Source organism: Podarcis pityusensis (genome assembly GCF_964106645.2).
Source record: "Podarcis pityusensis genome assembly, chromosome: 5".
In the NCBI taxonomy this organism is placed as follows: domain Eukaryota; kingdom Metazoa; phylum Chordata; class Lepidosauria; order Squamata; family Lacertidae; genus Podarcis; species Podarcis pityusensis.
In genome coordinates this window covers 57426400-57451522 of record NC_138032.1, presented here as the reverse complement: position 1 = coordinate 57451522, position 25123 = coordinate 57426400, and the positions used below count along the sequence as shown (strand labels likewise).

Here is a 25123-nt window from a genome sequence, read left to right as displayed (position 1 = left end):
GACTGTAGCAAAGGCTATAGCCAGGAGAAATGTGCAATGCCTTTTTCAAAAACATAATCTTGAAAGCCATTCACAATCTAAATGTCATTGCTAGTCCTTAACACCATTTACACATTTCCACTAGTATGCATTATGTTTTATTACTTTTTCTTCCAGCAGTCTTTCCTCCACTTGCTTGGAAGCTATTTCATGGGCTCTGAAAAGGCTGATGGTGCTGGTTTGCTCAGGATCCAATATATTGCCATCTTCGTCCCTTACCACTAGGTCTAAATCAAGAATTCTGTATGAAAAGGAAAACAACAGCAAGTGAATCAACAGCATTTTCTTATTAATCTGAACTAGACACAATTAAGCAGTTTGGTGCTTTCAAATACTCTGGCTTTTTAGACAAAGCTACAGGAGGATTCATAAATTCCCCCGTTTAAACCAAGATCAGAACACAACCATTTACAGAAGCAGAAGGTGAATTCAAGGACTTTTCCAGATCTACGACATACGTCTATGGTAAAGCTTAAATGAAGTTAGCTACCTCTGGTGTACTGAGAGAACAGGGTAGGGGAAAAGAACATATTAAGAAAAATAAAAGTTCTGCCTCAGAACTTCCAAGAGAAAACACAGTTAATTCAGAATTAGGTTGTAGCTCTCCTTCCAACAAGAGCAGAAACCTCTAACTGGACTCTGGGTAACAGGAGATCAGTTTTAAAAGTTTCCAACATGCAGCTACTTAATTACTTCACAAATTACCATGAAATAAGTGCAACTAATAATTTAAAAAAACCTTCTAAAATGTAATGGCTCCTCAATGGAGTTCAAATAAACAGAACTTCTCTGACTTTCCATATAATGGTCTTAAAACCTTCATTAAATTATCACTTCACATAACTGATGAGTGGAAAGGTGTTATCAAAAGCTGCTAATTGTTTGAGGCACCCTTAACAATAAGGATGCAGAATCCCTCCAATAGCCAGTCAGCAGTACTCATTTTACAACCCCAAAACCAACTGTATCTTCTATAAATATTTCACAAACAAAAGTAAAATGCTGCTTTTATAATATGTCAGAAAAAAGGGAAGGAGAAACAAGTTGGTTCTCGATTAAGTGCATCAGAAATTTACTGAGAAAACGGCAAAGAAAGCTTTATGTATTGAGTTATCTGATCTCAAGTAGTCATTTTTGTTTCACTAAGGGAAAAACACAATATACACAGCTACTCTGAAACAAAAATTGTCTTTGTTCTTTTATGGCATATATTGTACTCAGCCATCCAAGCGCAATTCTCTTCCAATTCTAAATACAAAATTGCAATCATTTAATTAATTACTTTAGTCCATCGAAACACCAATGAATAGATACAGCAAACCCACAACTTATGTGTTATTTTACTTGTTTGTATTCAGTTTATGTGCATGGCAAAAAAATAAAAAATTGGGTGGGGTTCTGGGGAAAATGACTTTGGCAATCCCACCTGCCATTGAGCCCAATGTGTCTAGACTCAATGCAATCTTGGCTTTGGGCACAATCACTAGAACATAACCTCTGCTTAAGTTGCAGGCTTATTGTACAATACAAGAAGTCCTATAATGTCTGATTTAGCATTGGACAGTTCCTTTGCCAAATGTAAAAAATGAAATAGCCAACAAATAATATTGACAACATGTGGTTAATTGATTACAAATCATATCTTGGACTATAAATCTTGTATGATATAATAATGTTAGGAGGGTTACAAATCATTTTTAGCCAGTCTTCAAATGTTTAAGTAATCTATCCAGGGCCACCTTACCCAAATGTTTGTTACTGCAATTGGAATTTGAATCAATTAATTGGTGAAAAGTTAGAAAGCTTTAGCACAAAGGTTACAAAATCAGTAGTAAATCTCCAGCTTCAAATACTGCAAACAGCCTTCACTTAACAATTTGAATGCAAAAAAAGGTTTCAAGGTAATCTTCTTAGATAATATTTTTTACAAACATTCGCTACAGAAAGCATATATTGAAAATGTCGTGGCTGTTTCTCTTAATTTGAGTTAGTAAGTCCCAGTGAAGGAGCCCTCAAAAACAATATGTTTCACACAAAACCTGATGTTAAAATTCGCTCTCATAACAAGTTTGGCAAAACACTTACAATGGCTATAATTATATAACAGATCCAATTTCTGGCAAAACTTTTTTGCCCCAATTCCTATTTGCTGCAAAAAAAATATTGACTGGTATGTTAGTTTTTGCTGCTTTGGAGCAAATTTGCTAGCCAAATCTCAGCCCTTTGGTAAACAGAGGTTAGATTGCACTCTAGAAATTTATTTGGACAGTAAGTAACGTGAAACATACATCTCTAATACGGAGGACTGGAAGCTTTCTTTGAAAAAAGTAAGAGTGAGAACAGACATGAAATTTTCAATAGGTTGGAAGTGGTCTGAACACAGATTTGTTCCATTCCAAGACATTTCTTTTCAGAGCACCGAGTGTTCAAACCAATCCCATCATATCAAAAACATTACATCTGTCTTCACCTTAAAGTTCAGATTCTCTCAGTTCTAAGATTAAAAGAACTTCCAAGGGTGAAGACCAGCATAACATTTATACCTTAGTAGGGCTGAGTTGGAAATGAACTCATTGTGTTTAATCTCAGCACACATTTCCTCTCAAGTTCTGAAAATACCAACTTTTCACATTTGCAAGAGAAGCCAGTTATGGATAGGGGACTGCAAATCTTTTTATATCATGTCTGCCTTTACCTTCAGAACCTTGCATTCTTACAGCCAAGGAAGAATATGTAATGGCTAATTAATAATACAGTCCTAATCATAGAATTGAAGGGTTGGAAGGGACTAATAAGGAATTCAGGTGCTGAGTTATGACCACTACATAGCCAAAATGGGGTTATGGAGAAACGAAAAGTCAGCTTGGGGAATCCCTAAGGTTTACAGAAGCTGAAAAAAATATGGGGGGGGACTAAGAAGCCAACCCCCCCCCTCAAATTATCTAATTAAGACTGCACATGATCAATGGTCACAGAATGCCATGTCTGTCTGTCAGGGGCAGAAAGCCCAAGGCAAGGCAAAATGAAATGGATTATCCTGGTGGGGGAAGCATGACCGGAAGACTAGAACATTGAACAGGAGTACTCCACAATGCAACGGTTTATTGCAGGTTTATACAAGTTATATGCATATAACTTCTACGTACAAAAAGGAAAAAAAAGAAAAGGCTGTGCATTTCAAACAACATGACAAACCTGTTTCCGTAGTCAATTTTGGCAGTGACTTTCTTTTTAAGTTCCTTGAGCTCATCCTGGGGTAGGGTTCCAGAGAGTATTTGTGACCTCCATTCAATAAGATCATATATCATGTGCCTTACATTATGGAACATTTCTCTGTTATCTTGCTGTAAAAGAGGAAAACAGTATGCATTTAGTTCTGTTATTTGTCTTCTTCATAATGAAGTATAACAGCCAAAGTGGTACAGCAGCAAAAGTGCTGGGAGTTGGATTTAAAAAATAATAATAAACAAGTATCGATTCAGTATTCTGTTTTTTATCCTCAGGGTGCGAATGCTATTGGACCTGCCTCTCAGCCTCCTACAGCCTTGCAATGTGGGTAAACTGTCCGCCTTGCAAGGCATTTGGAGCTTTCTCTGCGTAGCCTCCAAGCCCAGAAAAGGTGATGCGATTCCGCAATTTAAGAGCTTACCAGACTGAGGAAAGACCATGAGGCTGAAGAAGAGTATCTGCACCTGCACTCTGCCCCATAAGCTGCCAGGTTCCCATAGCAGCATGAAGGCAGCATGCGGGCATATTCCTCAGATACAATTTGGGAAGGGGCTTGCCCACTTTGGGGAGGGGGGTTAAGTTTTATGCATTTCTGCTTACCACAGAGTTCCCCCCCCCCAAATACCCCTGGACCTCCCTTTCATTCGTGGGTGGCCCAGTTTAGAACATAAAGTTGTCAGCACTCAGCTCTTGAATTCAGCATTAGCAGGTGCAAGTGTAGTCAAGAGGCTGGAATTTATAACTACTGTAGGTCTGTTTGTTTCTTCAGAATAGTCAAAGCAGTTTTTAAAACACAACTTGGAGAAACCAGACCGATGCAAAAGTGAATTTTCTCAGTTCCTTACAGTTGGGTTTTCATTTGCAGTACCACAAGGAAATACTCGGGAACAATATTATATATACACACAAACATGTTAAATGCATGCAGGTGTGCACAGCCAAATGCATGTGTGAATCAATAACAGAATGAAAATTATAAGCATTTTGGCAACCCAAATTTCTAGAAGGAATGGGGGAAGAAAGAGAATGGCCTTTTTGTTCATATAGAGACATATGAGGTTGCCATATACCATATATCAAATCTACTGATCCATCTACCCTAGAACGGTTGACTCCAACTCACGATCGCTCTCCACTCCACTTGAGACAGCTGCTCAAGTTTCTTTTTAAACACAAGATGGTGAGAATGGAACCTGGGAGCTTTGACAGGCAAAGTCTGCATATAAAAGGAGTGCCAATCTGGCCAGCAAGCCCAATTTGATCCATAGGCCAGAGGTTCCCCACTGCTGGTATAGACCCTTGAGCTACTGGCACCGTGGCCATTGGAATATTTTTAACTGGTGTATGTAGCTTGGCTGATTTTGTGAACTGAGCTACAGGCTTTTCCAAGGACCAACGGTACAGGACCCTCGAAAATGAATTATCTTAGGAAGCCTTCTATACTTACAATATAGAGCTGCCGCCATATTGTAGACCATTCCCGTAGCGTGGTGGTAACCTCCTGAATGAGTGGTAGTTCGCTGGGTATAACAGTTTCATGTTGTCTAAGAAGCAAGCCAACATAGAATGTCATTCATATGGAAGAAGAGGAAAAAAGGAGGGGAAATGTAATTGCATTCTAATTACATCAGCTGTTAGATACCAACGCTGAATTGTGATGTTCTACACAACCTACCCAATTCTTTTTGGTTTAAAAACTCATAATCACAACTTTAAAAAAAAATCATTTCCAACATTATAAAATGGGTACACGCTTGAGAGAGTAAGTATTTGGTATTCATAAGCACACGCACACCCAAAAACCCGCCAACTGCACATCACCTGTCATTACAAGGGATTCTGTTCAAACCCAAACACTGCTAGTTTCAAGGACAAGAAAAGCTATTTTGCAAGTCCTCAGTGTTTGTGCCTCTAAATTGCTACATTTAAATAACGCATCATCTGAGTACTATACAACTACCATACTACACAGTATGTCTAAAGTATGGTGCTTACTGAAGGAGCTATGCAATCAGTCAGGAAGGTGTCATTATGCAGTAATCAAATGATTAGCGCTTTCATAATTTACATATTTAAAAAGGCATAAAAATAAACCAGGCACAGAAGAATAGTTATTTTACATTCAGGCTTGTATCTGGCAAAGCTTTTTTGGGGGGGGGGTAGATCTTACACTTTTTGCTTGATGGTTTTTTTCAACCCTTGCCAGCTAATGGGATTTCTGTGGACCCCAGTGGCTGTTTAGATCATCTGTAAAACTTATCTTAGGCAAACCTGAACCACTTCCTACTCCATACAGCCCTCAAGAATTATGGCGTGAGCTGTCCTGCAGTATTTTATCACAGCCCCTTTCCTTTTTATTTTAATTTACATTTAACTTACTTAGCCAGGAGTGACCAGATTCCCATCAGCCCCAGCATGGTCAATGGTCAGGGATGACCAGAGGTGGGAATCCAGCCCAAGGGCAACACATTAGCTACCTCTGTATTAAAGTATTGGGATCTGGTGTATTCCTATTGAAATCATGGCATCAGAGCTAGATGGGACCCCATGTTGTTGTTGTTGTTTAGTCGTTTACTCGTGTCCGACTCTTCGTGACCCCATGGACCAGAGCACGCCAAGCACTCCTGTCTTCCACTGCCTCCCGCAGTTTGGTCAGACTCATGCTGGTAGCTTCGAGAACACTGTCCAACCATCTCATCCTCTGTCGTCCCCTTCTCCTTGTGCCCTCCATCTTTCCCAGCATCAGGGTCTTTTCCAGGGAGTCTTCTCTTCTCATGAGGTGGCCAAAGTATTGGAGTCTCAGCTTCAGGATCTGTCCTTCCAGTGAGCACTCAGGGCTGATTTACCTTCAGAATGGATAGGTTTGATCTTCTTGCAGACCATGGGACTCTCAAGAGTCTCCTCCAGCACCATAATTCAAAAGCATCAATTCTTTGGCGATCAGCCTTCTTTATGGTCCAGAAGGGACCCCATGGAAACTACTAAACTTCTAAACTAGCTGAGGTCCATCAACTTCTCAAAATCAGATGCATAAAGTAACTTTAAATTTATCAAATAGGCAAAATGCTACTTTTGTGCTTATACTACTGCAGAAGCAGTGTGTGTGTTATTTTAATCTTGTACATGCCAGTGCAAATGCACACATATGCACACTACAGAGCAACTCGGGGGTCCACGTGACCCAAAGAGTAAATCTTACCTGAGAGGTTTAATTCCACTCCATGTTAACACAGGTGTTATTATTCTCATAATGCAAACCTTCAACACTGATTTCAGCCTTTATTAGGGTGCTGGGATAGACAGTACCACCTCAATTATCTACCATGTGCCCCATTTTTCACCTATATGATTTTATGTATCTGCTTTGTTTTTGTTTTTTCTCTTCTGTTATGAGCTCCCTGATTTACGTATAGAGTTTCCTGTTCTATAGTTCTGTGTTCCTTTCAGAACAACTGGATTGAAGTATAAAGTTTTAAATCAAAGACACAGTATGTACCATATGCCATCTCAGTCAGAAGTAGATGCCAGCTGCTTTGACAGACACATGTGTCCAGAATCTTGGGATTGCAGCACAAGCAACAGCTTTTAGCCTCTCCTGCAGTCCCCAGGATTTATCTCCAATCTACGTTTTCCTGTCACAATCCCAAGTATTCTCTCTCTCTTAAGCTATTACGTCTCACCAACACTTCCTGTGACTATCAGGACAAGGTCCATGTGCTTGGCTGGTCTTTTCAGTCAGCCCCTTAAGAGGAAGTCCACTGTGTTACAGTCTACAAGCCCATGGAACCCTGCTATTTCACACAGAACTGGCAGAAAAAGTCACAAGCAAATAACAGCTGAAGCTAGAAAAATATTGCTTTGAAAACACTCTTCTCACATCAATGAGACTTTCCTTGCAAACATAAAAAATGTCATAAATCCTTTCAAACACTGAAATGAACTCAAGATGGGTTTCAAGAGAGTTACTGGGTAAACTGGCCGTTATCTTTTTTTAAAAAAAAAATTATTTTCCAAAAATTTTTAGACAAACAAACATATATCTTAACTATACTTAATCCAATCTTAATAACATTGTTAAGTGACTTTCTCGAATCCCCCTGGCTGAGAATATCATTGTAACAGTTTTCCAAAACCAATTTTCTCATAAAATTAACTTAATCACTTAACATCTTTCTTTCTTTCTTTCCATTTTATCTTTAAACATATTATTCTCTAACATTACATATTTAAATCCTAAGCCTATCTGGTATTTGCAAGTTTTTCCTATTAAATTATCTTAACATATTTAACTAAATAGTCTTTGAATTTCATCCATTCCTCCTGGTACTCCTCCTCCTTCTGGTCGCGGACTCTTCCAGTCATGTCGACTAGCTCATCTTCATCTGCCATTCCTCCACTGCTGGGACTTCTTGTGTTTTCCAATTCTTAGCTAACAAAATTCTAGCTGCAGTTGTGGCATACAAAAACAATCTAACATCTTTCTTGGGCAATTCCAAACCTGTTATTCCCAGAAGAAAGGCCTCTGGTTTCTTAATAAATGTATATTTCAACATTTTTTTCATTTCATTATAAATCTTCTCCCAGAAGTCTTTCACCTTGGGGCAGCTCCACCACATATGATAAAAGGTACCTTCTTTTTCTTTATATTTTCAGCATAAATTATCACTATTATGATATATCTTTGCAATTTTACAGGGGTTAAGTACCATCTATACATCATTTTCATAATATTTTCCTTTAACACCGTACAAGCAGTGAACTTGACCCCTTTCCTCCACAATCTCTCCCAATCTTCAAACAACTGGCCGTTATTCATGCTTTCATTCAACTAGTTATCTCAAAACCATTGCTACCGTACTGATTCACATAAACCCTAGACCACAAAGAAATGTGATTGTCTATTCTCTACTTGTTTCTTTGCCCCCACCCTAATCTTTGAAAGAATAAACCTTAGACTTAATTTGCTGTGCATCGTCATTTATTTATCTAATGTGCAAAGAAGCCATTATGAAAATATTTTCATCTGTTAATTTTGTAACTTACCCTTTTCCTTCAACTATTGCTTCCTTAAGCTGTATATAGGAGGAGGGAAATATGCCCTTAAACAAGAAAAATAAATGTATTATTGCTGGGGGAGGGGGTTCTGAATGACCAATAAAGTTCAGAATTACATTTCATTAAATATTACATAGTTATACATCCCTGAAAGATGATTTATAATTATAAGAACAAGCCTGGGCAAGCCAGGGGGAGGAGGAATTCAGAAGTATTTACTTTCACTTTATACTAACCAGACGAGGTTAGCATTGTACGTGAACCCAACTAACTAGTTTAATCATAGTTACTTGAAACAAACCTGTTTTAAATCATGGGGCATTTCAATTAACAACAGCTTTAGGTTAGGACAGAATGCTGAATTGTCGTTAACTGAAATCTAAACCAAAAGCTTCTGATATTTTCATTGGACGACCATTATTAGAAGAGCAGAGGGGAAGTAGGATGGTACATATATTGATCAGTGGTGGACCTTAGGGTCTCAAATTTCAGCAGAGGCCTGTGTGATGCCAAAATTCAATGCCTGCTACCCCACTGCTCATGCGGCATTCTAAATACAGTGGTACCTCAATTTACGAACTTCATCCATTCCGGAAGTCCGTTCTTAAACCAAAACCGTTCTCAAACTGAGGCGCACTTTCCCTAATGAGGCCTCCCGCCGCCGGTGCCCATCCACTGTTTGGATTCCTTCTTAGACCAAGGTAAAGTTCTCAAACCAAGACACTATTTCCGGTTTTGCGGAGTTTGTGAACCAAATCATTCTTAAACTGGACTGTTCTTAAACTGAGGTACCACTGTAATAGAAGTAAAATGAAGTACAGTGGAACCTTGGGTTGCGGACGTAATCCGTGACGGAGGCATGTCCGCAACCTGCAGAGTTCAGCTGACAGGATTCCTATAAACTGCCCACTTACATTTTAATACCTATGGAGTTTCTTGAAAGAGAAGCTACTGAAACTCAATTTTACTATTAATTAAAATTAAAATTCACAACCAGCAAGTTATGAACTATTCCTCTTACCAACCTACAGTGGTACCTCGGGTTAAAAACTTAATTCGTTCTGGAGGCCCGTTCTTAACCTGAAGCACCACTTTAGCTAATGGGGCCTCGCCGCCGCCGCCGCCACGCGATTTCTGTTCTCATCCTGAAGCAAAGTTCTTAACCCAAGGTAATATTTCTGGGTTAGCAGAGTCTGTAACCTGAAGCGTATGTAACCTGAGGTACCACCGCAATTCTATAAACAAAATATGTAAGTATGTGTGAAGGCTAACCACCACCCATTTTTGTAGTGAAAGACAGAAAATATCACAAAGCTACTTATTGTTTTTCAAAAAGCAAATTCTATTTCGGAGCAACCCATTATTTTAACAGCATTATCCACAAACTTTTTTCTAATTTACCTTTCAGTAAAAAGTTTCGAAAGGAAATAGAATATCTTAAGTAGTTACTATGAAAAACCTAAACCATCAGACACAAAAAAAGGAATCTGCTACTATGGAAACGAAATACTTACTTTTTTGGATTTTTTCCTTAAAGTATAACCTCTGTACCAACCTAGAAGAAAAGATTTCTTAATAAACTTTTATAAACTAATTGGTAGACAACATATACCCACAATCCACACACATCTTCATACAATTCTTTGTAATACATGGTATACAATTTATATACAATTCATTGTATATATTACAATTCATAAATGGCATCAATCCCACATAACCAGTCCTTCAAAAGTGGTATACAACCGTGATAGCCACCCATGGTGCAATTAGCATGTCAGTTTTTCAATCCACAAATGGCGTCTTCCTCTTTTATAACAGTGAATTTGAATGCTTGGTCCCAAGTAGTTTAGTGGCTCAAATGCCAGTACCAGCACTCTGAACTTGACTCAGAAGTGAATAAACAGCCAGTGCAGCTGGTGCAGAACTGGAGTAAAATGGTACAAAGGCTTTGACCCAACAAACATCCAGGCTGCTGCATTCTGCACTAGCTGACACATCCAAAACAGCCTTCAAAGGAAGCCACACAAAAAGCACATTACTATAATAATATAATATAATTTGTTATCTATACCCCACCCACCTGGCTGGGTTTCCCCAGCCACTCTGGGTGACTCCCAATAGAATATTAAAAACACGAGAAAGCCTCAAACATTAAAAACTTTCCTAAACAGGGCTGCCTTCAGGTGTTTTCTAAAAGTCAGGCAGTTTAACCTGGTATAACCACAGGATAACCAGAATACTGTATACAGTCCTACATATGGCCGCATCATATACTTATATAAGTGGCATTGCAATACCCACCATCTACCAGAAGTATAAAAGAATGCTTTTCACCTGACCATATATGTATGGTCAGTCCAGTGGTCTGATTACTAGCACTAAAAACAGCTTGAAACATCCAGTCATTAGTGTTTATGCATTTAAAAATGTCTTTTATCTGCCTTGAGCCTTCTGATGGTGATTGGTGGCCAATCCCAGTGAACAGAGCATGGAGTTGCCACATTGCTGCATGCAAGACTCTACTATGCACCTGGTGTAGACATTTCTGAAAGCAGCTTAAATATTTGCTGCTCATGGAAGTGGTCTGTTTGTGTGAGTAGTGCAATGTGTGATATGCACAGATGTTCATGTTTCCAGTCCTGTGATTTAGAAAAAACAATAAACCACCACCATTAGCCATTTTGTGTGCTTAATCTAGCTGCTGCTGCTGCTGCTGCTGCTACTACTACTACTACTACTACTACTACTACTACTATTTCTACATAAATCTGTATGCCGCCCTAGACCTGTAGATCTCAGGGCAGTTCACAACATAAAATTACATTTTTTAAAAAAACACACACAAAAGTACACTATAAAAATAGGGACAAATAAACCAATAATCCTCCCTTCCACAACACGTATAAAAGGGCATCGGATGTCCATCAACCCAAGTCCTGTTTAAAGAGGAACGCTTTCGCCTGGCGCCTAAAAGTGTATAATGAAGGTGCCAACTAAACCTCCCTGGGGAGAGCATTCCACAAATGCGAAACCACCACAGAGAAGGCCCATTCTCATGTTGCCACTCTCTGGACCTCTCGTGGAGGAGGCACATGAAGAAAGGCCTCAGAGGATGATCAAAGGATCCAGGTCAGTTCATATGGAGAGAGGCGGTCCTTGAGGTATTGCGGTCCTGCACTGTTTAAGGCTTTATATACAATCATGTATATATTGGCTTTTCTGTGAATGGGTGCAATAAAAATTTCTTTCAACCCTACAGGGCAGCCTTTCCCACGCCTGTGTCTTCAGATCTTTGTTGGACTACAACTCCCATCATCCACGACCAGTGATGCTGCCATCAGGATGATGGGAGTTGTCTCTGCCTCTCCCCCCCCCCCTTTTTATCCTGCAGTCCTTTTGACTGTGAAACAGCCTGGTGGGCAGGAAAGAAGAGATCCTATATCCTTTCTCAGGTATATGTGAGTAATTAGCTGAGGCAGACAGCCCCTCTACATAGCCTGCACAAAAGCATGGTTTTAATGGGAAGAAATTAGCGGTGTAGATACATAATGAAACAGAGTAGTCGTTTTTTATAATCTTTGTTGTAAAATTTGTCTGTAGCCTCTCCAGAGGATCAGTGGGTGGGGGAAAGGACCCATATTTACTGAGAATGACAGACAGAGCAGTTTACAGTGCAGGTTTGCTTGCCAGTTTTGTGCTGAATTGGTTAGAGTTTGTATGGAAGATTCCGCCCAATTTGGCGCAGTACTATCACTCTTTTTGAATGACTATTATGTGTGATTGGTGTTTTTTGTTTTTGTTTTTTTGATTAAACAGTCACACTAAACCAGAATAGGCTTGGTAGCAATAAAAGCACATAATGCTGATCGCTTGCAGATGTGTTGTGGATCGGGGGGGGGGGGGCAGAGTGAACGAGAAATTACCTCTTTGTTTCCCTGCAATGACATCCTGCCTCCACAAATGTGAGAGATGTTTTGATGGGCTGAAATAATTATACTACAATGGGGTTGTCAGTGGGGAAGATTTGTAAAGCTAGATGAAGAAGGGGGAGATGTGCTTATGGCACCTTTACTCCCAAGTGCTTTGGAGAAGGGACATTTGCACTGCTGTAAAGGTAAAGGGACCCCTGACCATTAGGTCCAGTCGTGACCGACTCTGGGGTTGCGGCGCTCATCTCGCTTTATTGGCCGAGGGAGCCGGCATACAGCTTCCGGGTCATATGGCCAGCATGACTAAGCCGCTTCTGGCAAACCAGAGCAGCGCACGGAAATGCCGTTTACCTTCCCGCCGGAGCGGTACCTATTTATCTACTTGCACTTTGACGTGCTTTCAAACTGCTAGGTTGACAGGAGCAGGGACCGAGAAACAGGAGCTCATCCCGTCGTGGGGATTCGAACCGCCGACCTTCTGATCGGCAAGCCCTAGGCTCTGTCTTTTAACCCACAGCACCACCCGCTGTAGGCAATACAAAAAAAAAAAACACCCAACCAACAAAAACAAAAACCAACTTGATAAAATCTACTAACTTAAATATACCCATCCAGTCATCAGCAAATATATTTGTTTCAGTTCCTATCTGTGATGCTAATCAGACAAACAGGTTTATCTGCTCTACCTGTGTTATAAGGCACATAAAGGTGTAGAAAGTGCTGCCGGGTGCAGCTCATCAAAAGTAGAAGAAGAGGAGGAGTTTGGATTTGATATCCCGCTTTATCACTACCCTAAGGAGTCTCAAAGCGGCTAACAATCTCCTTTCCCTTCCTCCCCCACAACAAACACTGTGAGGTGAGTGAGGCTGAGAGACTTCAGAGAAGTGTGACTAGCCCAAGGTCACCCAGCAGCTGCATGAGGAGAAGGAGGGAAGCGAACCCGGTTCACCAGATTATGAATCCACCACTCTTAACCACTACACCACGCTGGCTCTATAAAGTAGGTTTATAAGCATCTGTCTAGCTATTGGAACCAAGAGCTGCTCTGCACTGAGGGTAACTAAGAAGAAAAGGGAGAGATATTGAGCTGCAAAAGAGCTTTTGTTTAGCAAAGGAGGTCTTGTTGCCTTTCTTCTAGCAATACTTGCCCCACCAAGGATACCTTTCCCAGACAAACAAACAAAGGGTTACTCACTACATAGGGTCCCTATGTCTTCATTTAAACATCAAATCATAGTTTGAAGTTCTGATATAAGAGCAATCTATGTTTTAAGCAAGCCAGTGTTTGCTGCCTTCAGGTGCAACAGCCAACTGTGGTCAGTTTAGAAAATCTCTGGCACGGCTCTTCTCAGGTCCACTTTCACAGTTAATGAAAAGCCAGAGATTGACATTAACTCTGAACGAAGACTATACGTCAATAGTTGAATTTATGCTGCTTCTCTATTTGCATATTTCATTGCCATGAGGCAGCATGCAACAGCTAAGCCTGGCTTTTGAAAATCGCATAAAACAAATGAGGTAGAGAGAGCATGCCTTTCACTATCAAGTGTGGTAGAGACCCCTTACTGTGCATTTTATGCAAGTAGTCTTTCTAGGGTTGTAAAGTGTCACTTGGAACAGCCCAACTGCATCCTTCATTTGTATCTGAAAAGGTCAGAGGAAAAAAGCTAGAGGAAGAGGAAGCAAACATACATATTGATGAGAAAGAAAATAAGGTCTCAGTCCTGAAAGGAGAAGGCAGGGAGCGGGGGAAGGGAGCGAATCAATAAAACTTATGCACCTGCAACTGTTAAGCAGCTGTGGTGTTTACTATTTACATCCAGGGGATTGAAAGCAGATCAAATATAAAGTCAGACAAGGAATGCTGAACGGTAGATAGAAATAAACACAGTAAATTCTTACTTTAGTTGTTCAAATGTCAGACAAGGACTGTGGAGACTTGGTTCAAAACTGAACTCCGCTATGAAGCTTACTGGGTTGCCTTGGGCCAATCACTCTCAGCCTAACTTACCTCACAGACTTCTGTGGGGATAAAACGGCAAGAATCCTGCCTTAAGCATCTTGGGGGAAAGGTGTGATATACATACAAAATAAATATTAATAAAGGATTATATAGGTCAAGGACAACCTTCAAATATTTGGGAGGAAGAGGAGATTATATACATATCGCTGTATATAAAAACTAATACTTCTTTAAATCCACTTCTTAAGAAACGTTCCCTGAATTCGGAAAACCTAATTAACTACAGGCCAGTTGCTAATTTCCCTTCCCTGAGCAAGGTTCTAGAGCAAATGGTCGCAGACCAAATCCAGGCACTTTTGGAAGAAACTGATTTTCTGGATCCGTTTCAATCAGGGTTTAGGCCCAGTTTTGGCACAGAAACTGCTTTAGTAGCACTGTATGATCTCAGTCGAGAGAGAGAGAGACACAAGGGAAACATGTCCCTGTTAATTCTCCTCCACCTCTCAGCGGCTTTCCATATCATCGACCATGGTATTCTTCTCAAGCAACTGTCCAAACTAGGGGTGTGTGGCACCACTTTGCGTCGTTCCCCGAGGGTGTTGCTTGGGGAATGCTTTTCAACCCCATGGAGCCTTCAATGTGGGGTTCCACAGGACTCAATCCTATCCCCTATGTTGTTTAACATCGACATGAAACCACTGGGTGGGGTTATCTGAAGGTTTGGAGTACACTGTCAGCAGTATGCTGACATCACTCAGCTCTATTTCTCCTTTACATCTGAAGGTGAGGCAGTGGAAGTGCTGGACCAATGTCTTGCCTCAGTAATGGACTGGATGAGAGCCAACAAACTGAAGCTCAATCCAGATAAGACTGAGGCACTGTTAGTGGGTGGTTCCCTAGACCGGATGGGTAGAAGATCGCCTGCTCTTGATGGGGTTACACTTCCTCTGAAGGAGCAGGTTTGTAGCTTGGGGGTACTCCTGGATCCTTTGTTGTCGCTCAAGGCTCAGGTGAAGAAGAAGAGTTTGGATTTGATATCCCGCTTTATCACTACCCAAAGGAGTCTCAAAGCGGCTAACAATCTCCTTTCTCTTTCTTCCCCACAACAAACACTCTGTGAGGTGAGTGGGGCTGAGAGACTTCAAAGAAGTGTGACTAGCCCAAGGTCACCCAGCAGCTGCATGTGGAGAAGCGGAGACCCGAACCCAGTTCACCAGATTAGAGTGCCTTCCATCAGCTTCGGTTGGTGGCCCAGCTATTCCCCTATCTGGACAGGGATAGCCTAAATACTGTTGTCTATGCTCTGGTAACCTCAAAGTTAGATGACTGCAATGCATTATACATAGGGCTGCCTCTGAAGACAGTTCAGAAACTGCAGCTAGTGCAGAATTCAGTGGCCAGGTTGCTCACCAGAGCAAGACAGCTTGAACATATTACAGCGATCTTGGTCAGACTGCACTGGCTACCAATTAGTTTCTGGGCCCAATTCAAAGTGCTGGTTTTGACCTATAAAGCCTTGAACAGCTCAGGACCGCAATACCTCAAGGTATACCTCTTTCCATATGAACCTACCCAGATCCTGAGATCATCTTCTGAGGCCCTTCTTCATGTGCCTCCTCCTCGAGAGGTCCGGAGGATGGCAACACGAGAACGGGCCTTCTCTGCTATGGCTCCCTGTCTGTGGAATTTTCTCCCCAGGGAAGTTTGCCTGGCATCTTCATTATGCACCTTTAAGCACCAGGCAAAAACGTTCCATTTTAACCATGCCTTTGGTTGATTTGATTGACATCCTATGCCCTTTTTAAAATGTGGGGGGTTTGGGGGGGTGTTACTGGGTTGTTGTTTTGATTATGGATTTTGTGCTTTTATATTTTGATTTTATTCCGTAAACCGCCCTGAGACCAGGGGGTATAGTACAGTGTATAAATTCAATACATAATACATAATAATAATAATTAGCTTCATTTTGAAAGGGACGCAAATAAAATATTGGGGTTTTTTTTAGGACAGACCACACAGCAGAGACTTACAGTTTAGAAGATAAGTATCTTTTATATTTCAGCATTCAAGATTAACTCCTTTTAAAAGGACCTTGTATATTATCTGAAGTCTGAGGGTTTCTTAGGGATATCTTACCATTCTAACTGCTCAACAGATGCTACTAGAGATCCATACAAATTAAGCTGCACAAATATCAATCTTTGGGGGGGGGGGTTGAGGGGGAGGGAGGGAAAAAGAAAAATTTGCATCTTAGAAAGGTTATTCTTCAGCTATCACAAGCCTGCTCGTTTAATGTGCAGTAACTGTTAATTCTTTGGCCATTTAAATACTTCAATATTTCATTAGGTTTCAAAATAGAACTCATCTGCTAAAACAGGCAGGCACATAAAACCCAAACGCTGACAGTCATGACGGGAAGAAGAATGGTTACGGAAGAAACATTTGTTCCACTTGCCTTCATGTGTCTCCAATATGTGGACGGTGTCTCCTATTTGTAAAGACAGCTCGTCTGGGCCCCTGGCATCATAGTTGTAGAATGCTAGAGGGAGGGAAAAATCAAGTTTTTAGCATCAAAAATGCTGCCAAAAGAAACCCACCAGCTAATTAGATTTTTTTTAAAAAAGTAACAGTTCAGTATTATTTTGTTGGCATAGCTGAAACCACTATCTGTGTATAAGAAGCCCCTCTGGAATTTAACCAGTGTAACTGCAGGTATCACCACTTTTCATTAAAAAAAAATGATCACAAAGCAATTATGGATTGAATAAGCAGCATCTTCTCCCACATGTTTCTCCAAGAGAGGCTCATTCTATGTATTTGTCCTACGCTCTGAAACTTTGCGGCGGAACACAGGATCATACAGAAAGAAGGAATGCTAAATGTATAAACTGGTCCTGTATTATTTATTCATTATTTACATTTTTTTTTAATGTGTATCTTACTTCTCCAACTTGTATCATGATGCTCAAGGTGACAAAGACCAACATACAAAATGTTAAATATGAAAAACAAGTTACATAGCATCGTAAGTTTAAATTGTCAACAAGCATTGAGCAAGGAAAAGAATAGAAGTATTTAAGAGCTGGTCGTCACAAGTACTCCAAAACAAGAACATCTGTCCTGTGCCTAATGTCTTTAATTAAAGGACTGATCTGAAAGGAAGTTCCAGAAGCTCAACACCATAGAAGAGAAGGTTCTCTTCCACTAACCACAGCACTGATGGCAATGAGATGCAGGCCAGAGCTTCTGACAAACGTGAGTGGATATGCAGGATCATATATGAGCTGCCGTTTTTAATATTATAATTACTTATAGTTGTTTTATTGTGCATTTCTCAATATTTTCTTAATGGCATTTCTCTTAATGGCCAATGCATTATAATTGTGATATTCTTATCTGCAAGTGTGATGTTCTATTGTCACATTTATTAGTGTTATTTATTGTTTTGTAAACCACTTTGGGATACACTTCAATGGAAAGCAGCACAGAAACTCAGTCAAAATGGTTGTAAGATTTGATACGTGCCCTAGCAAGGGCGTGAATGGAGCAGACAGGGTGCAAAGAGGAGAAAATGGGAGTTTTTAAAAACCTAAAACAGTTTTCTTTTTGTCCACACACACTTCCTCGGGAACAGGTGCAGTTGGTGTGCCAACCTAAGCTGTGCAAGAGCATTTCTCTGTTGCTCATTTTATCTTACTAGGCAAGCTACAAGATTTCTAAATGTTGCTATTTTCCTTAAATAACCAATGATTGTTTCGCCATTTCTCTTTCCACCTTGTTATGCATTCTATAATCTGCTACTTTTTATTTGTACTCAGTGGGCCATAAGTAAAATAATATTGGAGCATGCCTAGCCACAGCTATCACATCCTGACTGCTTAAGAGTAGAACAAAATCCAGGAGCGCTCAAAAGCTATGAACCTAATAAATTCAGAAGGAATGTAAGTCCATCCAAAAGAGGGATCCAACCTAATCTAAGGATCAGCAGCCCTGTTGAACAGAAACACTTCTGTCTTCTGTCTATTAAGTCTCAATCTGGTAGTTTACATTGAGATGTAGAATACTGAAATCAAGCATCAGTTCATACTGGCTTGCTATGCAAGACAGAACCAATAATAAACAGTTGTTCCACCCAATTAAACAGATTCAACTTTATTTATTAAATAGAATATCCAAAGAGAAATTAAAGAACAAACAAGATGCATGAGTCTGCTCTTCGAAAAAGAAAGACCGAAATACCCAGTAGATTTAAAACCATATAATGGACAGCTTTTGACAGCATTCATCTTCATATCGTTAACAGTGTTTTGGTTTTATATATATATATATATATATATATATATAGCTACATCAGCATTTTCTTCTAGGCGTTCTCTTTCGTTCTCTTATAATCTCACAGAATTTCATGAGAAGTGTGGCCTTGCCAACACAGCTCTAAATTAACATTTGAAATGGCACTATCTTTCTTTAAGAAAAAAGAAAATAACACCCACTCTTCTTGGGACATGTATAGGAGACACACAAATTGCTACAGATGCATTTTTCAACTGACTCACTTCCTTGTTTACACACACTTTACTGCAAATTTCAGAACACAGATATTTGCAAGAAACAGCCTAAAAGTTTGTGTGCTGGAGAAGAGAAGGGGGAAATAGGAGACATCAGCACTATATTAGAGGAGCTGGGAAACTGTGGGGTGGGAGATTTCAATGCTGCTATAGAACCATCATAAAAATAAAACTGCTAACTGATCTACCATGCAATTCTATACAAATGTAGTAAGCCCCACTGGTACTTATTTTCCCATATACTTCAGCAATTCATATTGTAAACCAAGGATCTTTAACCTATGACCCTCCAGATGTTGTTCAACTCCCATCAGCCCCAGCTAGAATGGCCAATGCTACAGGCTGATGGGAGCTGTAGTCCCACATCATCGGGGGGGGGGGGGGGTCACAGGTTAGCCACCACTGATACAAACCATGTAAACTTTGCACATAGTTTACATATGCACATTGTACTTCTGCTGCAATTAAAATCATTAGAAGTACGGTAATTATTTTTAGTATTAAAGACAATATCTTTTTCTCCCATTGGAAATAAAGAAACCTAATATTAAAATACAGCATTCAAAGAAAAAAACACCATACTGTAATGGCTCTTCAGCAGTTATTCTAAAACACAAAAATAAAAGTAAGTGTTCTGTCCCTTCTGGAAGAAGAAAACAAAAGCACTGGATATAACCTAACCCAAGGTTTCCCATGGGACGCGGGTGGCGCTGTGGGTTAAACCACAGAGCCTAGGACTTGCCGATCAGAAGGTCGGCGGTTCGAATCCCTGCGTTGGGGTGAGCTCCCGTTGCTCGGTCCCTGCTCCTGCCAACCTAGCAGTTCGAAAGCACATCAAAGTGCAAGTAGATAAATACCTTCCAGCGGGAAGGTAAACGGCGTTTCCGTGCACTGCTCTGGTTCGCCAGAAGCGGCTTAGTCATGCTGGCCACATGACCTGGAAGCTGTACGCCGGCTCCTTCGGCCAATAAAGCGAGATGAGCACCGCAGCCCCAGAGTCGGCCACGACTGGACCTAATGGTCAGGGGTCCCTTTACCTTTAAGGTTTCCCATACTTGGGTCTCCAGCAGTTTTGGGACTACAGCTTCTATCATCCCTAGATAGCTGGACCAGTGGTCAAGGATGATGGGAATTGCAGTCCAAAAGCTGCTGGAGACCCAAGTTTGGGAAACCCTGATCTAACACAGTTAAGAAATTCTGTGCTTGGAGGCACAATACAGACCAACCTTTGGCCAAATTTATTTGACAAAGCACTTGAAAGGGGAGATTAATACAGCCTCTCTCTGCTGACTGCTTATTTTATTTATGTTTAAAAATTATAGACTGTTTTTCACTAGGTTTTTTAAATGAAATGACAGGCCATCTGTGTTTTTTAAACATTTGTTACCATACTACTGTATAAAAGCGACTTACAGGGCAATCCTAAACTTGTCTACTCATGAGAAGCAAGTCTCACTTTCAGTGGGCTTTCTCCCAACAAAGCATGCCCAGGAATGTAGCTTTGGTTCTCTCTACTCTTAGCCATAGATACAACAACAAAGGACCAATGGAAGAGGGAATTCAGATGTATTTATAGTCCATACATAAACTTTGCTTCTGAGTCCACAGGTTTGGTACCACCAATTTATCCAAAAATAAACTCATGTGATATAAATATATGGAGTTGCCCACAAGCCTTTCATTTCCAAATCACAGCCCACTACTAAGTAACATATAATAAAGGCAGCAGAGCAGAAGCAAATTGCACTGGCCTGCAGAACAGCGCTACTCAAAGTGTCGGCCCGGAAACCAGCGATAGCCAATGAGCTGCCAGTTCACAGTGACTCCACCACAACCCAGGTTGGGTGGGATGCTTGAGGGACCAAACACGGTACCAGTCCCTGGCACATGGGGCAGGGGGAGGAATTGCCAGCCCACAACATCAGATAGTTTGAGAAGCACTGCTGCAGAGCACAATACAGTGGTACCTCGGGTTAAGTACTTAATTCGTTCCGGAGGTCCGTACTTAACCTGAAACTGTTCTTAACCTGAAGCACCACTTTAGCTAATGAGGCCTCCTGCTGCCGCTGTGCCACCGGAGCCCGATTTCTGTTCTTATCCTGAAGCAAAGTTCTTAACCTGAAGCACTATTTCTGGGTTAGTGGAGTGTGTAACCTGAAGCGTATGTAACCTGAAGCATATGTAACCCGAGGTACCACTGTACTAGCACTCACAAGCCCACATGTAACTGTCCCCAATTCTGATTCAACACTCAATCTACAAAACTATGAGAAAGAATGCTAGTAAGTTCATGGCAGTTTGATGCAGACACTCATTACAGCACTTTGCTCTTCTGACAGACAACTCCTTAAATACAATAAACCAAACAGCAATCAGATCAGAGCTGTCAGTCACTATCCGTGCTGAACTCTTGATGAATTAGGAACATTGATCTAAGGAACTCTGCAATGGGATTTTAATTAAAAGTCTTTTTTAAAGCCAACTTGTGAGAGATATGACTGGGAACATACAAAGCTCAGCAAAGTGTTTTTGTTTTGTTTTGTTTTTTTTACTTGAAGCAGTCCCTAAAGAGAGAATAAAGCAGAAAATCTAATTCTCTTTGGGAAGGGAAATTGCAACTGCAACTGCAACCATTTATAAGAGCAGTGCTGATTTATAATAAAGGTACAAACCCCATGTAATCTAAAGTACACTGTGAAGAACCACATGCAAAAGCCTACACCAAATACCATTGTGGGGGGGCCTTGCACAGAAAGCTGCATCAGGAGGTGAGTCTGATTTGATATTTTTAATAATCATAATCATAAGGTTGTTTTACAGCAGAAATATTTGTTGAATTTCTTTTGAGTATTTTGTACCCCACTCCAGTCTCCAAAGAGGCTCCCAGATTGCGAAGTGTTGGGGGTTTTTTTAAAAGAAAAACCAACAACATGGAAAACATAAAAAAAAAAGAACATCACAACTTTAGCATGTTCAATATTAAAACAAGCAGAGATCAAGAACAAAGCAGGAGATATAAAAAGCCTAGGCAAATGAAAATGTCTTAAACAGTCTCCAAAAAGATTTGGGGGCAGCATCCTAGAGCCAGGTAGCCACAGTTTAAAAGATCCTATCTACTTATTACTAGTGACGTGCCTCACCTTAAAGGCAAGGAAATCCAGAGGAAGATCCTAACGTTCAGGCAGTTCCAACTGGAATTGGCAATCCTTCAGTTAACCTCCCATTTACTCCCATTTTTAACCTATCCTACAATCTTAAATCACATCCAGGAAGCACTAGTAATAGCGTCTGTGCCAGAGATGGAATGCTAGCAAATGGTCCCTGAGGGACCCAACATAGGATAGCAAGCCTAAAGAGGACCCCCAAGTTGGTTGGTGTTTAAAATCACAATGTAGGAACTCTTTGGAGACTCATATGCCAGTGTTGGGTTGAAATGCCAGTGACAAAGGTGTCTTCTGGCACTTCACATTTCTTTAACTTGTTTATGAGTAAGTCATGTGAAACAATGTGATATTGGAATCTAGGTATGTCACAGCTGCAGTCTTTCTCTCCCCCCCCCCCACCCACCCTTTCACTCAAGCATCTTATGTATACAGCAGAGCTTTCCAAACTGTGTGTCGTGACACATTAGTTTGTTGGCTGTAATGTGTAGGTATGTCGCACGAACGATCCCCACACTCCTTCCGGAGCTGGAAAGGGGTTAGCTTAACCTCCGCTTTGCTAGTAAAACTGAATTACTGTGTCACAACATGATGCATGTCTAGAAAGTGTGTCACCAACATGAAAAGTCTGGAAAACTACGGTATACGCCTAGTTTTTTCTTCTTCTGTAGTCTATTGCAATCATTCATAGCACAAATAATAAGACAGCGGTTCAAATGCATTTCCATTATGTGAAGCGTGAAAGCAGCCAGACATATTTGCTCCATTAATACCCTTTCTGGTATTGGTATGGATGCTAGATTGAATGACGTATAGTTCTTCGGATTAAAGAGATAATGGTTAATGGGTGAACCAAGTATGGGACTAAGATCATTGCTTACACTATGCTACACTAGCTCTCTTGGGCTTATCAAGTTAACTGAACTCATTTGTCTTGTTAATTTGTCCCTTCCCTTTTGGGAATTACATGAGTTAACGTAAACATACCATACTCTGTCCACAAATGAAGACCAAGAGGAAATATAAGGCATCAGTTTGTTTGTCCTAGACAAGAGACAAGATTCTCCCTGATATTCCAACATTCACCCCTGAAAGATCAGAGCAGTACCCAAGATCTTAATGAAACGAAAGCATTTCCAAAGTTGAGCAATATTTCTACTGGTAATAGTGATCTACATATAGGTTCTAAAACCACAGTGAACAACAGTTAACAAGCCTCTAGCTTTCTGCTGAAATTATAAAACAACATGTTGTGTTCAAATCGCTCCTCACCATTTTTAGAAATCTTTTCACATGCCTGAATGTCATTCTGTGCTACAGAAGCGATGGGAATTGAGTATTTATCACATCACTCCAAGTTGTGCCTCCTCCAGCTCATTATGCTTTCTTTGTGGTCCTGCTTATTTTAACAATCTAGTAGAGATAAGCCATAGGGCTTACAAATGAAATGAAAGAACAAGAAGCTTTCACACACAAACAGGCATCTCCCAATACATGAAAATTCAGCACAATATTGCCCCTGATTAAGAAGATACGATGTCACTGCAAACTTGTGAAGCAATTTACTGCATGCCATACAGTGCGATGTCTTAAAACAAACAGAGATTAAATCGTAATTATTTCTTTAAAAGTTGAAAGGTGGATTATAAATCCATTAAATAATATGAACAAACAAAAAGCAAGCATCCTCCTTATGAATCTTTAAAAGTTGAACTGATATGTTCAGTCTTTGTTTGAGGTGGTCTAAACACAACATAGAATTAGTTGTTGTTTTTTCCAAAGAAAAGGACTCGTTTTTTTCAATAATCACATTAATCCAATACACACGCAGCACAGGACAGTAACCACAGCAAGATCTTATCTCTAGTACAGCATGTAATCAAATCCTGTTCCACACAATTTCATAAGGGTAGCAAAAAGAATGGCTACAAGCCTGAATGAATTTATAAAAAGGCCACCAACTTCCTTTATTCGGAGGGTGTCCTGTTCCACAGGTCCAAGACCAGTGGCGGGTGCACTGCCAAAGGAACTGTCCATAGAATGACATTCCGAACAACACAAACAGCAGCAGCAAGCAGCCCAGCTCTTTCAGGCACAAACTTTAAAAACTGAATGGTGTTGACAACACAGCAGGTGCAAGACACAGGTGACAAGATCGGAACAAGAAATCAATACACCTTGCTAAAGGCTTATCTCAGCCACTCACTGCCAAATTGACACTCTAAATGGGTTTGCACTTGTGTGACCACTAGAATTGGATTCAACAGTAGTCAATGATGCCTGAAATCAGTGAAAGTGGATAGGTCAATGTCAAGCTAGATATGCTTTGAGTCATAGCCACCACAATAAAAGCATGAATGTAATATATATATATATATATATATATATATATATATATATAAGAGAAACTGGGTTATTTGTAATTTTCCTTAATTTTCCTTTATACAGAACATCTAGTATGTTAGATAAGTTGAATTCGCATAATTTCTCTTCATGCCCACTGGTTTCTGCTTTCTAGACATTACCTGTACCGTGACAAATGGGTATAACAAATAATGCAAAAAATAATGGGTTTTAGGGGAATTGAAATGGGGTGCTTCCAAATTCTGTTAAAAGCAGTCAGGCTCAAAAGGCCAGTACTAACAGATAAATAAAATAAAAATATTGATGAAATATTGATGAGTGGGGTGGTCCTCAGATCGCTGTCTTCAAATACCTGAAGGGCCACTGCACAAAAGAAGGAGCAGGCTTATTCTCTGTTGCTTGAGAGGGCAGAGCTGGAATGAATGGATGGAAATTGTAAAGAAGCAGATTTTGGTTAAAAGCTGACAGAAACTTCCTAAAGTACAAGGTGCCTGACAGCCAAACAGACAGTACTGGAAGATGTTGGGTTCTTCTTCCCTGGAAGTAGAGCTTAGAAGATTCCTGCACTGAGCAAAAGGGTGACCTAGATAAACTCCCAAGATCCCTACAAGCTCCAAAATTCTATACTTCTGCATGACATGCAAATTGTATATTATTGCATTTATATTCTACCATTCCTTCATGGAGCTCAGGATTGCGTACATGGTTCTCCCATTCCATCTTCCCAACAACCCTGTTAAGTAGGTTGGGCAGAGAGACAGTGAGTCGCCCAAGGTCAGTGGGGTCAAGTGGGGATTTGAACCTGAGTCTCCC

The 25123-nt window shown here is 40.3% G+C and overlaps 1 protein-coding gene across 4 annotated transcripts in view; it reads right to left on the bottom strand.

Moving 5' to 3' along the window:
* The window catches only part of DOCK1 (dedicator of cytokinesis 1), a 362659-nt gene that overhangs the window by 288285 nt on the left and 49251 nt on the right, over nt 1-25123 (bottom strand). For all 4 annotated transcript variants that reach the window (XM_081005188.1, XM_081005189.1, XM_081005191.1 and 1 more), the window contains exons 2-7: nt 16673-16756; nt 9837-9877; nt 8311-8366; nt 4715-4811; nt 3235-3383; nt 145-280 (exon numbers count right to left, since the gene is read on the bottom strand). In XM_081005188.1, the coding sequence (XP_080861314.1) occupies nt 145-280; nt 3235-3383; nt 4715-4811; nt 8311-8366; nt 9837-9877; nt 16673-16756 (563 nt within the window). The remainder of the gene's footprint in view (nt 1-144; nt 281-3234; nt 3384-4714; nt 4812-8310; nt 8367-9836; nt 9878-16672; nt 16757-25123) is intronic.